Source organism: Dendrobates tinctorius, unplaced genomic scaffold, assembly GCF_039654945.1.
Source record: "Dendrobates tinctorius isolate UK_male_01 unplaced genomic scaffold, ASM3965494v1 ptg000222l, whole genome shotgun sequence".
Taxonomy (NCBI): Eukaryota; Metazoa; Chordata; class Amphibia; order Anura; family Dendrobatidae; genus Dendrobates; species Dendrobates tinctorius.
The window spans coordinates 2226227-2243256 of record NW_027361889.1 but is presented as its reverse complement, the minus strand read 5'-3'; the positions used below and the strand labels follow the sequence as shown (position 1 = coordinate 2243256).

Genomic DNA, 17030 nt, shown 5'->3' with positions numbered 1-17030 from the left:
CAAAAATGTGATATAGATGGTCCAGATATATGGACACATGGCCTAAATGTCCACATACACGGTAGATAGTGGTTGGCTAAATAATCATTCATTTGGCAGCCATCTCTTCCGACTCCCCCTTACACAAGGAGACTCCTCTGATTGCGGCTTATCTCCCTGCCAAACAAAAGAATCAGCTGTTGAAATTCTTCTTTGAGTTGGCATGAACTGTCAGGAGAGCGTTGGGGAGCTTATATACATTGGGTTATTGGCTGATATTTTTGGGCTCAGCTGACATTAGTATAATGTGTATGGGGGCCTCCATAACATCACACGAGCAAAGGGCAGACCCGGCGTAGACATCGCTGGATCGGCATCCACACAGGAAGTGCGTAAACGGTGATTTTGTTCTACACGGGGGACTATTGTAATTGAGAAGGGATTGTCCAAGTAGTGGACAACCCCTTCTCAATTAGAATAGTCCCCCACATAGAATAAAAGCATTTTTTACTCACTTTCTATGTAGACACCAATGCAGCGATGTTGACGCCGAGTCTGCTGTTGGCTTGAGTGATGTTATGTTAAGGAAGCCCTGCAGCCAATCATCGGCCGCTAATTGGCCGCTTCCCTATTACTTCCTTCGGAGGAAGTCAGAACTGCTGCTGCTCTATCACCTTCTCCGGATGTCAGTTTCATCCAAAAGAAGTGATCGTGAAGTGACCCATTAGTGGCTCAAGTGACATAATAATGTCAGGCCGGGTGATGACATTGCAAGAATGGCACTGGAGGTGAGTACAGGCTGTTTTTATTTTTACATGGGGGAATCTAGTGATCGAGCAGTGGATTAACTCCGTTAACTCCATAGTTATTTATACTATTTTATTTATGATTATTCATAGGCAAAACTATAATTTCTAGACTGTGCTGTATTCTCAAGTCAGACATGTAGTGTGAAGCAAGGAACACCGAACTACAACTTGCCTACTGTGGACACATCATATGAAGAGAGCGATCACTGGAGAAGGACATCATGGCCGGAGAAATAGAAGGAACAAGGCGAAATGTAAGACCAGAAACCTGATGGCTTGATATCAAGATAATGGTGGAGAAGACCTTGGTGGACCTATCTAGGCTGAAGAGTGTTCATCCATCAAGTTGCCATGGCTTGAGATTGAGCCAAAGATGGTTAAAAAAAAACTGTAAACTGTACATCACACTTGGGAAACCTCCATCCAAATCTTGAGCTTGTTATTTCTTAAGTCATATATGGCACCACAAGTGTCATTCCCGGGTTGTATATTTGCTAGTATCAGAACTCTTGCGCAAATCTCATTGTTTCAACCCAGGTACCCTCTTACCCAAATAAATTGCATAAAAATGCTCTGGTGCTTGGACCATACACTGTGCCGCCTATTATAAGCACCGCATCAGGACTACAAGAACCCACAAGAGACATGGCATAGACCCCCTGGGGTACATGTAACACAGAGTCAGGATGTATAGGAAAGCAGATATACCATTATATTGCATCTAGGACAGTTCGTAGAGCGCTGCCATTGCTCAATTGCTTTCATCAGTAATGGAAGGCTGAATGACAATTCGGAAGTCCTGGACTGTATACTTAGGGGCTTGGAACCAAATACGTAGGTGGCAATTAACTCTTTATGGCTATTAGTTTCAGTTTATAACTTGACATAACACGTAAGGTTTACCTTCAGCCAGGGGCGGACATATCATCAGTGCAACCGATTTGGCTACATAGGGACTCAAGAGGTAAGGAGGCCCATTTCTACCCCCAAAGCAGGTTGAGCTTTTGGGCAAAGTGCCCATATACCGTTCTTGCACAGGGGCCCTTTTGTCCGCCAGTTCCTTCAGCCCTAGCAAAACTACAAGAAAAGCTCAACTACCTCTGTATCTTTAGATTCCAGCAAATATCAGCATTACTGTATATGAGACTTTGGGGCATGCAAATATGGGGAGGTTACGGCTGAGCCTAAAGTGGCCAAAAGTCCCTCTTATGAGACCAGAACCATAGGATAATTGGGGGAACCAGATTTTGCATTTGGACCCAGATCTTCTAGTTAGGAACCCATCTAACCGCAAGATCGTCCTTCCAACCGTCTATATGGGACTTCGCTGAAGCCATGAAGACCCAGTATGGGGAGATAAACCAAGCAGATTGCTATAAAAGTAGAAAGAATCCGCCTCACGCAGGCTTCCCGAATCCAAGCCTTGTACGTCTTATTATCAAGTTAATTAAAGGCAGCATCTGACAATGTCACTCGGCTGCAGAAAAAGGGATTTAAATGCAGTGTCTCCCAGGACTTGATGTCAAGGGCTGCTTTTCACTGAGCTGCTGTGAGTTCTGTTTGCTTGGAACAGCACTCAGGATTCAAGGGGGTTGCATTTAAAGAAACCAATTGACAAGGAGGCAATTATTAAATTTTGATGTTCAAAAAAAAAAAGAAAAAATAATAATAATACAAAAAAAGAATAAAACGACTTGCATGACTTGTGTTTAGATTGAAAGGCCCAGAAAGAGATATGAGAGCTTGTAGATGCATCAAAGCCAAGGCCTCCTTTCAAGGCGGCTCTCGCGCTCTTTAAGAGATCTTATTTTTAAAGCTTCTTGCTACATTCAAACAGAGTCGATTTAAAACATTTACACATTGAAATTCACAAAGGCAGTTGCTATGTGGACTCAGGGTCAAGTGAGGGACGGATTATATGCTTCTTCATAATAATATTAATTAAACAATTTGCATGCTAATAAGGTAACAATTATCGAGGCTTCTGTTGAAAGATTCAGGTTATTACAACACGCCAATCTGGGTGCAAGGGGTCACGGAGTGAGAGGCGAGAGAAATTTCAACTCAAATTAACATTCTGTCAGCTCTAGAAAATGGGATAAATAAAGTCGAATTAATTCTTTATTATAAAGAGAGAGAGATTGAGAGAAAAAGTCCCTTTTCTTCTCCGGGACTTGATTACCATTCTGTATTCAGAAACACGTTTCCTCCCTGCATTCCTCTCCTGAAAAAATCCGACAGAAAATGAGGCGTTTATTGCTACAGGCAAAATGTGGTGCAGAGGACACAGTTTACATTTAGTATTTATTGAGAAAGAAATTAAATTATGGAGAAAAGTGAAGCCCTTGGCCCCTGACCTGAAAATTAATACCGACACTGGTTCCTTATCTCTACTTTTTACTACACAAAGCTGATAAATTCTAGAGTAGATCAACACCCCTAAAGACCCGATGTGCCGGTCTAGATATAATACTGGGGGTATTACTGCGTGCAATGTCATAGAGCCAACATAACGGGACATAATAACACAAAATAATAAAATAATAATTATAAATGTATCATCACTGCAAGGTAGGGTCCTTCATGCCACAATGTACTATTAGTAGTAGTAGTGATAATAAAATAACAATAATAATAATAACTGCATCCTCACAGCAAGGTAGGTTGCTTCAGGCCACTACATAGTATTATTAATATGATTTATTATTATTATTATTATTATTATTATTATTAATAATAAAATATTAATGTATCCTCACTGCAAGGTAGGTTGCTTCACGCCACAATGCATTATTATTCTTACCAACATTATTAGTAGTAGTAGTATTAGTAATAATATTATAAAAATTAATAATGATAGTAAAAATAATAATACATCATGCCTTTTAGGAACCTAGCTTGCATTGATAATTATATTAATATTATTCAAAGACGTACAGACAGGAAGTTTAGATTGTGATCTCCAATGGGGACAGTGATGATGATGTCTGTAAAGCGCTACGGAATATGATGGCGCTATATGTGCAACGCGCAATTAATCAAATACATTTTATTATTTTTTACTATTACATCATAACAATAATATGAAGAAGAAGAAGAAGAAGAGGAATAGGAGGAAGAGGAAGAAGAGGAAGAGGTGGTAGAAGAGGAAGAAGAAGAAGAAGCGGAAGAGGAAGAAGAGGAATAGGAGGAAGAAGAGGTGGTAGAAGAGGAAGAAGAAGAGGAAGAATAAGAGAAAGAAGAGGAAGAAGAAGAGGAAGAGGAAGAAGAGGAATAGGAGGAAGAGGAAGAAGAGGAAGAGGAGGTAGAAGAGGAAGAAGAAGAAGAAGAAGAAGAAGAAGAAGAAGAAGAAGAAGAAGAAGAAGAAGAAGAAGAAGAAGAAGAAGAAGAGGAAGAAGATGAATAGTAGGAAGAAGAGGAGGTAGAAGAGGAAGAATAGGAAGAAGAAGAGAAAGAAGAGGAAGAAGAAGAGGAAGAAGAAGAGAAAGAAGAGGAAGAAGAGGAATAGGAAGAAGAGAAAGAAGAGGAAGAAGAAGAGAAAGAAGAGGATGAAGAAGAAGAGGAAGAGGAAGAAGAGGAAGTGGAAGAGGAAGAAGAGGAAGAGGGATAAGAGGAAGAAGAAGAGGAAGAAGAAGAAGAGGAAGAGGAAGAAGAGGAAGAGGAAGAAGATGATGATTATGAAGAAGAAGAAGAAAATTGCAACAAATATAACAACACCCTAAAAACTTTTATTAAAGGCTTATAAGTAGTAGTAAAACAACTTTATAGTAATAAATGTATAATCACCCCCAAAGTATTCAGTTATAGGCCACCAGGCATTACTGGTATGATCATTATCACAAATGTGAATAACAGTGTAAAGGGCCCAAAACACCTCCTATGAGACGTATGACCAATAATAGTAATAATATCAATAATATTACATAAGATAAAAATAGAAGGTGTTACACAAAAACTGATCACCCATAAAACAGCATTAAATATCATTAATGTGATCAAATCTAATATTGACAATAGAAACGATAGTATGGATCAACACACAAATGCATAACACACTGGAAAGAATAATACACGTATAAAGCTGTAATGACGCCGCACTAATAGACACCGGTGTAAAATGTGGTGAAAAGACCGGGGTGGAAGGTTTTGGTTATGCTTTGTGAACTTTTATGCGTGGGTGAATGTGTAATGTAAGGACACTCTCTATGTGTGTGTGTGTGTGAAATATAGGCCACAATAAATAGGTTGCACTATATACAGTATATGTATTTGTAATATAAGAATGTAAGATATAATAGATATAAATGTCTATATGTGTGTGACACATTATATGGCATAATATATATATATATATGTTTCTTAAACGTGTCTTTGTGAATATATGTGTATATACAGTATATACACATATATATGTGTGTGTGTATATATATATATAATACTCACATATATATATATAGATACATAGGGTTGTGTGAATATATATGTAATGTACAGAGCACTATATAGGCTATAACACAGTAATATTCACACTCTCCTTCTTCTTTCTATTCTATTTTTACCTAAACATAAATCATTCGGCATTTTAAAACAGATATAAAATCCAATCTGAACCTTTCAGGATATTATATATAAATATATAAAAAAAGTAAAGTTCTAATATATTATTTATCATGTGTATTATCCCTGTGTCTCTTATCTCCCTATCCACTTCTGGGTCATGTATTTTCTGGTTATCTGGTGATAAGGGGGAGATCTGCTAGAATATTTAAGCCTAGCAATATACTCATCTCCCTGGATACACAGAACAGTGGGGTATATTTTAGGCTCAACCTAAAAAGGAGAATGCAGACCTCTCATCCTGTGTAATTGAAATATTTACACTTCTGTGATTTCCTTCATGTCTTTAAAGGAAGTAGAAGAATTAAGGTGACAGTCGCCCCTCTGCTATAGGGGTGATAATGTCATAGTTTATTATATATATTTTTTGTACTACTATTATGATTTTCTTTTATGTTGTTATTAGGATGATGTTTGTTATTATTAGTTGTTTTGTCATTTTTATTTGCCTTATTGCTGTTAATATTTTTTTTTGCATTTCTATTATTATTTTTGTTTTAGTAAATATTACTATAGTTATTTATTACTATTTTCTTCATCTTTATCTTCGTCGTCTTATTATCATTATTAATAATAATAATAATAATAATAATAATATTAGTCACTGCTATTTTTTATGATGTTTATTATTGGTTTTATCTTTCTTTATTAGCTTTATTGTTGCTAGTATTATTATTATTTGTGTCATTTACTGTATTACTTTTTGTTTATTTTAGTAGTTATCGATTACCATTTTCTCATCATTATTATTATTATTATTATTATTATTAATTGCATTATTAATTTTATTAGATATTATTTTTACTATTTTCTTCATCTATTACTACTAATAATAATAGTATTAATAATAATATTAACATTAATTTTAGTGGATATTACTTTCACCATTTTCTTTGTCAATTATTAATAATAATAATAATAATAATAATCATAATAATAATAATATCATTAATTGTAGTAGATATTACTTTAACTATTTTCTTCATATATTATTAATAATAATATTATCATTAATTTTTAGTACATGTTTACTTTTACTATTTTCTTTGTCTATTATTAATTAATAATATTATTATTATTATTATTATTATTATTAATAATCTTATCATGAATTTTAGTAGATATTACTTTTACTATTTTCTTTGTCTATTAATAATAATATTAAAAGTAATAATATTATTTAGACTAATAATAAGAAAGTAGTAATATATATTAAAATAAATAATAATATTAAGAATAATAATAAGAAAGTAGTAATATCTATTAAAATCAATAATAATAATATTATTAAGAATAATAGTAAGAAAATAGTAATATCTATTAAAATAAAAAAAATAATAATAATAACATAGCCTCCAACCAATAATTACTCCTTACCCTCACTTACTCCCACTGCATCTACGATAAATAAATCTCAATTCATTAAAGAAGAAAATAAAGAGAGCAAAAAAAAAAAAAAAAGTCACACTTATTGAAATAAATCAATGTCACCCATTAATCATTGCAAAACTAATAAGAAGACCTATTCGATTAACTCCTTTGCTGCCAAGCCTGGAGGGAGGTGGTGGTGGTGGTGTCTGTCAATAAGGGCTGAGACCCCCTTGTAGCTCTAATACATAAGATCTTTAAATACTGTATTGGAAACAAAAAAAATAAATGAAGGAGGGAAAAAAAAAAGAGAAAGCAAGCTTGAGCCTGTGCTGTGAGTAGATGAGGAGGCTTGTAGTTTTAAATTCAATGTGACAGCTTTGGAAAGAAGGGATGATGAATACTCCTATTATTAGATCAGTCTATTTGCTGCTCAATGTCTCTCAGTAATTGGAGCAACATCACTTTAAAGGTTCAGAGAGTAGAAGCATTTTCTGGGTGAAAAAAAAAAAAAAAAAAAAGCATTCCCTACAACAAGCCTGAGAATGTTTAAAGTGAAATCTATTAGTGCTTGGAAGAAGGGAGGGGAGGAGAAGAAGGAGAAGAAGCAGATTTTTTTTCCCTCTGTGTGTAGAGAGTATTTAGCTGGGTATCAATCAGATGCTTTGGGTTCTCCTCCAGCCCTGGCAGCCCCCTCCCCTTGTTGTGATGTAGTTCTTATCTCAGCCCCCCTTGTCTTGTTGTGACAGCCCTGATATTGTTTATTGAGGTGGATGTCAGGTATAATTAGCAATCGATATGGAAAACGTTTCCTTGCAAAGCCAACGTCTCTGACGTCAGGAGCGATTAAGGTTTCTTATTGGTCCCCAATTCCCCCAAGCCTGAGCTAATTATTGGGAGCTTGATGTTGATAAAGTAATGCTCATCCTGTGCTGGTGGCATGTCCCCTCCTCACTGGTCACTGCATGCTTACTGAGGTCCCACCAGCAGCAGCAGCAGCAGCAGCCCCTCAGCTGTGGCAGCCCTAGCCTGGGAGATGATGGACAGTAGGATCCTAGAGCATCCTCATGCCCAGTTTGGAGGCTCCATGAGTGGCATGGTGGGCTTCCCCTACCCCCTCAGCCATCACCATGTGTACGAGTTAGCCAGCCACCAGCTGCAGTCTGCAGCCGCTGTGCCCTTCTCCATAGACGGATTACTCAATGGGTCCTGCTCTGCCTCTGTGGTCAATCCGACCCCTCTCATCCCCTCTGGATGTGGGATGAATGGAGACAATCAGCAGTACAAGTTGTCAGGTAAGAGCTTCACACTACTAGGGTTGACAAGGGAGCTGGGATCATATACGTATCTGTAGAGAAGGAGACATTGGGAACTGTCACTTATCGATCTATGTGTAAACACTGGGAGCGATCATTACTATGGGGGACAAACCTAAAGATAATGCACAGGACCCTAAAATAACAGGGGAGCTGGGAGAAACCCCTTGCAGATCCATATAATGCACAGTAAGGAGGGATAATACTGTATTATGTGCATGGAAGGCTAGCCTGATGTGTCTGTATAATACCCAGAGCTATGGAGCCAGCCTGCAGAATAGAATGCCCAGTGCTGGAGGGGAACCCTGAAATAACAGGGGGCTATACAGGGGCAGCCTGCAGAATAGAATGCCCAGTGCTGGAGGGGAACCCTGAAATAACAGGGGGCTATACAGGGGCAGCCTGCAGAATAGAATGCCCAGTGCTGGAGGGGAACCCTGAAATAACAGGGGGCTATACAGGGGCGGCCTGCAGAATAGAATGCCCAGTGCTGGAGGGGAACCCTGAAATAACAGGGGGCTACACAGGGGCAGCCTGCAGAATAGAATGCCCAGTGCTGGAGGGGAACCCTGAAATAACAGGGGGCTACACAGGGGCAGCCTGCAGAATAGAATGCCCAGTGCTGGAGGGGACCCCTGAAATAACAGGGGGCTATACAGGGGCAGCCTGCAGAATAGAATGCCCACTGCTGGAGGGGAACCCTGAAATAACAGGGGGCTACACAGGGGCGGCCTGCTGAATAGAATGCCCACTGCTGGAGGGGAACCCTGAAATAACAGGGGGCTACACAGGGGCAGCCTGCAGAATAGAATGCCCACTGCTGGAGGGGAACTCTGAAATAACAGGGGGCTATACAGGGGCGGCCTGGAGTCATAGAGCTGGATGTAATGCCGAATTGGAAATAACCGGGTGTGCAATGATTAGTACAAGAGGGGCAGCTGGTTATATACAGATGCTAGAGAAAAACCTGAAATAACAGGGTACCATAGTATGTGCACATAAGGCACAGTGCTGGAGAAAAGCCTGAAATATCTGGGCACCATACTATATGGCTATACAATGCATCGTGTTGGAGAACAAGTCTAAAATAACTGGGCACTATATATATATATATATATATATATATATATATATATATACATATACATATATGTGGCACTGTGCTGGAGAAAAAAAAATATCTGGGCACTATATTATGTGGTTATATAAGACACAATGCAGGAGAAAAGCCTAAAACATGTGGACACTATACTGTATGTATGTATAAGGCACAATGCCGGAGAAAAAAAACTAACATATCTGGACACTATATATATATATATATATATATATATATATATATATATATATATATATGGTACAGTTCTGGATAAAATCTTTATATATATGGCACTATACTATATGGGTATATTAGGCACAATTCTGGAGAAAAGCTTTATATATCTGGGCACTATACTATATAGGTATATGAGGCACAGTGCTGGAGAAAAGCTTTATATGTATGGGCACTATACTATATGGGTATATGAGGCACAATTCTGGAGAAAAGCTTTATATATATGGGCACTATACTATATAGGTATATGAGGCACAGTGCTGGAGGAAAGCTTTATATGTATGGGCACTATACTATATGGGTATATGAGGCACAATTCTGGAGAAAAGCTTTATATATATGGGCACTATAGTATATAGGTATATGAGGCACAGTGCTGGAGGAAAGCTTTATATGTATGGGCACTATACTATATGGGTGTACAATGACCAGTGCTGGAGAACAAGCTTAAACTCACTGGGCATTATACTAACATGTGGCTATAAGGCACAGTGGTGGAGAAAAGCCTAAAATATGTGGGCACTATACTATTTGTATATAATGCACTGTGCAGGAGAACAAGCTTATGATACTTGGGTTCTGTTACTTAAATATTAGTATACAATGAACAGTGTCTGAATAATGAGTCTGTATATAATGAGCAGGAATAGGAGCAGAAGCCTGATGGGACTAGGTATAGATCAGTATATAATGCTGAGTCCAGGGGAGTCAGTCACTAGGCGGTGTGAGTTGCATGTCTCTATGTAATGCCCATTTATGGGGGGATCATGTCATAATCGGGTGCTATAGGTTGTATCTCTATCTAAGGCACAGCAGGGAGTTTTCTGTAGGTGAAGCCTGAAATCACTGTGCTCCATATAATGCTCAGTATAGCAGATGGCCAATATTATTAAATTTGGTTGATAATCTAGTAACTAATACAGATCTATAAATGTAAAATACTGGGGGGGGGGGGGTTCTGTCATTAAATAAACCCTAAATATATATGTCCAAACTGCAGTAGGTGACACCCAGGATCAAAAGCGACTACAAAAAAAAACATTATCCAGCCATTTAGCACCATTCATTCACACCCCATTACTAGAAAGAAAAAAACCCCAAACAAATGGGAGAGTGACGTTTTATGGGGTCCCCGGCAATGTGGGTGCATCATACACGTGTACATCACAGCATGTGTCAGGACTGGAGGCAAAACAATCCCAGCAAGTCACAGGCTGAGCAGCCACAATCTGCTTTTCTTCACATCCTCACTTTGAGATATTACAATTCATGTTATTATATCCTGCGAAATTTACAACTTTTGTTGTTTTTTTACAACTTATGTTGTTTTTTTTTTTAAGAAAAAAAAAAATCTTCTCTCCCCCCTGTTGGGGTCCCATGTGACAGAGCTGGAGATGAGGGTCTGGGGTGATGACAATGTGTGGGAAGGGGAACACAAACCAGGGATGTAAAAGGCATTTCTCTGCAGGGGGTCCCTTTTCCCATTTTTCAAATTCACTTCCCCAAACGTGGGAATAGGTCATAAAATGGCTTTGATCAGTGGCTCAGACAACTCTCTAAAGTCCTACCTTCATTATCTCTGCAGCCCAGGACAGACTATATGTTATATATTGATATTGTGGTGAGATGATGCTCCATCATCCTTCTATCTGCTGACATTGACCTGCTCCGTTCTAGACTCCAGTGACCCAGATAAGGAGAGTCCAGGGTGCAAAAGGAGGAGAACCAGGACCAACTTTACAGGATGGCAGCTGGAAGAGCTGGAAAAGGCCTTTAATGAAAGCCACTATCCGGATGTGTTCATGAGAGAAGCCCTGGCCCTGAGGCTGGACCTGGTGGAATCTAGGGTTCAGGTAAAAAAAAAAACAACGCAATTCTATTACCCCACAAAAAAAGAGCGAAAAGTCACAGCACTGTCTAAATAAGCCCCGAATCGCAGCTTTAATTGCGTTTTAATTAGGCGCCTTCTCCGAGCTGTGGCGTCTCTATTTGCATTTCCATATCCCCTTTGTGTAATGTGCTTCAAATGAACTCAGCGATATTATCTACGATGTTGTACAGATGTCTTTGCCTTTGAATTATTACATCTAATGAATTATTTATACCTACATGTTTATGGCAAAACACTGAAGGGAATTAAAATAATCATCGTTGCAAACTATACCGGTGATATTTCTATAGGAACCTTAGACTTTTATTTATTTATTTTTATATCTTTTATGTCTTTTTTGTTGTTTATACTTTGCTTTAGTTATAATTTATGTTGATATATTATATTTATTTTAATAAATTAATATTTTTGAATGTAATAATTTGGATGGAATCCTAACATAACAGTATAGAAATAAAAACTCCATCTATCTATCTATCTATCTATCTATCTATCTATCTATCTATCTATCTATCTACCTACTATCTATCTATTATCTTTCTATGTATCTATTGTCTATCTATCTATCTATTATCTCTCAAGCTAATATCTATGTATCTATTTATTATCTATTGTCTATATATCTATTATCTATCTATCTACCTATTATCTATCCATTGTCTATCTACCTATTACCTATCTATCTACCTATTATCTATCTATCTATTATCTATTTATCATTATCTACCTATGTGTCTATTATCTATCTATCTATTTATCTATCTATCATCTATCTCTTATTTCTTACTTCGTCTTTTATTCTTTTTTTTCTATGTTCTTTATCTATTTAGCTAGCTATCTATGATCTATTTATTTATCTATTGTCTATTTCTCTATGATATTTCTAATCGTTCTCATTTCTTACTTTCTCTTTTTTTTCTATCCATTCATCCATACTTCCTCCCTATTTTTCTTTCTTTCTTTCTTTCTTTCTTTCTTTCTTTCTCTTTTCCTCTTTCTTTCTCTTTCTTTCTCATATGTATTCTATCTATCAATTCATCCATACTTCCTCCCTATTTTTCTTTTTTTCTTTCTTTCTTTCTTTCTTTCTTTCTTTCTTTCTTTCTTTCTTTCTTTCTCTCTCTCTTTTCCTCTTTCTTTCTCATATGTATTCTATCTATCAATTCATCCATACTTCCTCCCTATTTTTCTTTTTTTCTTTCTTTCTTTCTTTCTTTCTTTCTTTCTTTCTTTCTTTCTTTCTTTCTCTCTCTCTTTTCCTCTTTCTTTCTCATATGTATTCTATCTATCAATTCATCCATGCTTCCTCCCTATTTTCTCTTTCTCTTTCTCTCTTTTCCTCTTTCTTTATCTGTTTCTTTCTTATATGTATCTATCAATCTATTTATCAATCGAACTATGTCTCTATATACATACACACATATTTAGATAGATTTAGATACAAATACTACATATGTAGTGATCACATAAACTGTTTATAGAGACATAAATACATGGGAGAAACAATATTGCAGCTAATATAGGTGATTAAATATAATTTTCCATTAATTGTTTACTTATAGTTTCCATAAACACAGAATTATATAGTGGCTTCAATACCAGGGGAGACCCCCCTGTGAAAGTGCTTAAAGGTAAAAGGCAGGAGGCCAGGGGTGTAATTAAGACCCTGGAGGTGTGGAGTTTATAATAAAGAAGAAGTGGAGCCCTGCATTATTAAAGCATTAGCTTTGTTTCCAGGGATATTTACAAAATGCCCCTCTCCCCCCTTCTGACCTCTTCTGGTTTCAAACCTTTTCATCCAATTTGTTCTGAGATTGTTAAGTGAAGCCTGGACCTCACTTTCCCCTTTAATTCCATAATGAGGTAATTCTCAATGGCAGCAACCGCCTGGAATTAACACAAAAGCTTTTCTAGGGTGGGGGGAGGCGAGGGGAAAGGGAGGAGGGGGCCAAAACAGTAAACATAGTCTGTATAGATATCAGTATTATTAATTTATTTTATTTTTGCAACATTTTTTTTTTAATTATGTGGGGTGAGAAAATAATCACGTGAAATAAAAATCTAACCTAACAATAAATACATAGAAAATAGAGTTAATTTATGACTTGGCATAAAAGGACTGTTATATCCATAGCCGTGTATAGAAACATTTCTAACATTTTTTTACGTTTTCATCATTTTTAATTAATTAATTATTTTTTTATTTATTTATTTTTGTTTATTTCCAGTTCTGATTGTAGTTACTGTTTGGCTTTTATTATTCACCCATGCTCCTGCATCGATATTCTCAGATATCTAGTTACTGCTCGTCCTTTGGATTTACTTTTTTTTTATTGCTAGGGTTCTTGAGATTCTCGTATAAAAAACCTGGAAATATCATTTACCACCGTGTTTTGTAATGTTTGTACTTATCAATGTAGAATTTTACAAGTTTCGGCTGCATTTTTCTTTTTTTTTCTTTTAACATCGGTGGAATAATTGGATCAACACTTTTATGTGCTTAAAAGATCGTAAAAGTCACAATGGCATCGTAAAATCATGCAGACGATCAAAACGAAGCATCCAACACACTAACAGACGGATGTATTCCTGCAATTCTAGGATATATATATATATATATATATATATATAATGTACTGGTGGAAATTTTGCATTAATATGGGATTTTCACAAAATATTAATAAATAGATGCTTATTCCATGAGTAATTGGTTAAAAAGAAGTTTGATTATGTAGGCTCCACAGAAGAAAGGCAACCAATGCTCCATAGATAGATGATAGGTAGAAAATAGATAATAGATAGATAGATAACAGATAACAGATAGATAGATAGATAGATAGATAGATAGATAATAGATAGATAAAAGTAAAAGCAGCACTTTTCCCAAAAAAATTGGGTGCATTTTTCCCATAAAAAATTGGGTGCACAGCCCCTGGGGTTATCTTAAAAAACTGCTATATATGGATAACTGGTTAAAAGAACTTTGATTGTGTGGAATCCACAGAGAAATGGGTACTATTCCTCCATAGATAGGTAAATAGATAGATGGATAGATAAAAATAAAAGCAGCACTTTTCCCAGAAAGAAATGGGTGCAACCCCCACCCCATGTTATCCCCCAAAACCTGTTAATTATGGACAGATCTTTGATTCTATGGAATCAACAGAAGAAGGACCAGAGAACCAGAGATAGATAAACAGGTAGAAGAGTCGAGGGAGGATCTGAATTGATAGATGGATAAAAAGAAAAGTAGCACTTTCCCAATGAAAAAATGGGTGCAAGACCCCCCAATGTTATCACTAAAAAAACTCTAATGTATGCATAATGAGTTAATAGAACTTTATTTGGAATCCACAGAAGAATGAGGATGATAGATAGATAGATAGATAGATAGATAGATAGATAGATAGATAGATAGAATAGTGAGAATAGATAGACAGAATGAATAGATAGATAATATATTGATATAAATCATGAATAGATAGATAATAGATAGATAGTGGTTCCAATCCATATTATCCATGAGAGACTAGTCTGAATACTTCTGAAGGAACACTTATCACCACTGGGACATTTTAGGACAATTACTTCTCCACATCCACAAGTTTAGCTTAAAAAACAAAGCTCCCACCCCAAGCCACGTGTAGGTAGCAGTCCAGCCCCAAGTACATTGTGTGCCTGGCCAGTGCTGAATGTTAATTGATTTTCATTGTAGGTTTGGTTCCAAAATCGCAGAGCAAAGTGGAGAAAGAAAGAAAACACCAAGAAAGGTCCAGGAAGACCGGCCCATAACTCCCATCCCACCACCTGCAGCGGAGAACCCATGGACCCGGAGGAGATAGCCAGAAAGGAGCTGGAGAAGATGGAGAAGAAGAAGAGGAAGCAGGAGAAGAAGCTGCTGAGGAACCAGTCTCGCCTCCAGCACTCCCCATCAATGTCCATCCACACCCCAAGCTCTGACAGTGACAGTGGCCTCTCCCAGACTCACGACTCCAACTCTATGGAGGCCACTTATTCAGACCCTCGAAACCAAACGCAGCCGAGCTGTGACCCCACAGGGCCAGCCTTCTACCCAAGCCAAAGAACCACAGGACAAAAAGACAGGGTCAACGACAAGGACTCCTCTACAGAGGCCACCCACAACTCAGGCTTGTGTGCAAATGGAAGAGGCTCTGCCTTCCAGAAACTCAACCCATTCAGTGTGGAAAGTTTACTGTCGGACTCACCTCCCAAAAGGAAAGCAGGGGTGGACTTCCCCAGTTTGTCTGGTCCTAGGACCTTGATTGGCAAGGGTCACTTTTTACTTTACCCCATCACCCAACCTCTTGGCTTTATTGTGCCACAGACTTCTGTTAAAAACAGTTCAGCCCAGGAAAGTAATACAAACTTGGGTCAAAGAGACTCCAATCACAATAATAACTCAAGTCAACCCAATCAGAGTACCTCTCCAAAACACATGTACCCCGGGAACAGTACGAACTCTGCCCAGGCCAGCCTTCCCATATGCAAGACTGAAGGGCTTGGCCACATAGAGGTTTCTCCTTGCCATGTCCAGGCTTCTTCAGGGGACACAGGGACTGGTCAGCCGCAGGACAGCACTTTTTCAGAGCCAAAGTCTCCTCTGTCCCCAACAACAGGAGAAACCCAACCCAGAGACCCATCAGACTGTCCAGACCCTGCACCCCTTCCCTGCACCCCCAAACCAAGCATAGACTGTGAAGAAGTAGATATGGATTAAAACTTCCTCCACCCATAAAAAAAACACAACAAAACCATAAAAAATAGCAATCCTCAAAGACTCTACAGACTACTTCATACATTCCCAAAGCTGAACCCACAAATATCTGCCTTCAGCCTGTAGAAGAAACCTTTAAGAATCAGGTGCAATGACATCTTTAGCTCTACTTTATAGGAGACGACGGTATAAAAAAAACAAACAAACAAAAAACAAATACAAAAATAATAATATTCATTGAAAAAATAAAATCAAACACAACAATAAACCCAAAAGAGACTGTAAAAAAAAGCAACGAGAATCCTCAGTCTTGTAAAATGCAGAAATGTATAAAAAATATTTATATATGTACAACTTTTTTTTTTTTTTGGATAAATAAAGATTTAAAAATATATATGTAAATTGTTTCTGCGGCTGGTGGTGTACACATTGCTTTATATAGAGATATCTACATTTATATGTAGATAAATATGTACATCTATATATGGATGTTTAAAATATGTTTCATTAATCTACTAAGACTACTAAGACATATATATATATTTATAAATGTTATATAAATATCTGTATATACACACTTTTCTAAGATTTACAAGATTTACACATGCATTGCTTAATTATATTATATGACATGCACATTTTTAATGGTTATTTATGATTTTTTTTAAATTAATTTTATATATTGATATTTTTTATTATATATATATACAATATATATTATATTTTTATTATACATAATATATATATATATATATAAATGAACTTAAATATAGAATATATTTCTCTCTCTATATGTCTATATATATATATATATACTGCTCAAAAAAAATAAAGAGAGCAGTAAAATAGCACATCCTATGTTATAGTGTTCCCTGTATTTTTCTGAGCAGTATATATATATACAGGAGGAGACATGAATGTCTTCTTTTCCTGCCTCTTGTGTGTTTGTGTGTATTGCCTCCTCCTCCTCCTCCTCCTC

The 17030-nt window shown here is 36.9% G+C and overlaps 1 protein-coding gene across 1 annotated transcript; it reads left to right on the top strand.

Moving 5' to 3' along the window:
* The first annotated feature begins 7425 nt into the window (after positions 1-7425).
* On the top strand, positions 7426-16421 carry UNCX (UNC homeobox). Its single transcript, XM_073555177.1, has 3 exons — positions 7426-8068; positions 11103-11278; positions 15032-16421. The coding sequence occupies exons 1-3, from the start codon at positions 7810-7812 to the stop codon at positions 16052-16054; spliced, it is 1458 nt and encodes a 485-aa protein (XP_073411278.1). The 5' UTR covers positions 7426-7809; the 3' UTR covers positions 16055-16421.
* Positions 16422-17030: the final 609 nt, after the last annotated feature.

Coding starts and splice junctions, on each gene's coding strand:
- UNCX (XM_073555177.1), top strand. CDS start 7,810: ATGATGGACAGTAGGATCCTAGAGCATCCTCATGCCCAGTTTGGAGGC. Junction 8,069..11,102: donor TCAGCAGTACAAGTTGTCAG/GTAAGAGCTTCA, acceptor GCTCCGTTCTAG/ACTCCAGTGACCCAGATAAG. Junction 11,279..15,031: donor TGGTGGAATCTAGGGTTCAG/GTAAAAAAAAAA, acceptor TTTTCATTGTAG/GTTTGGTTCCAAAATCGCAG.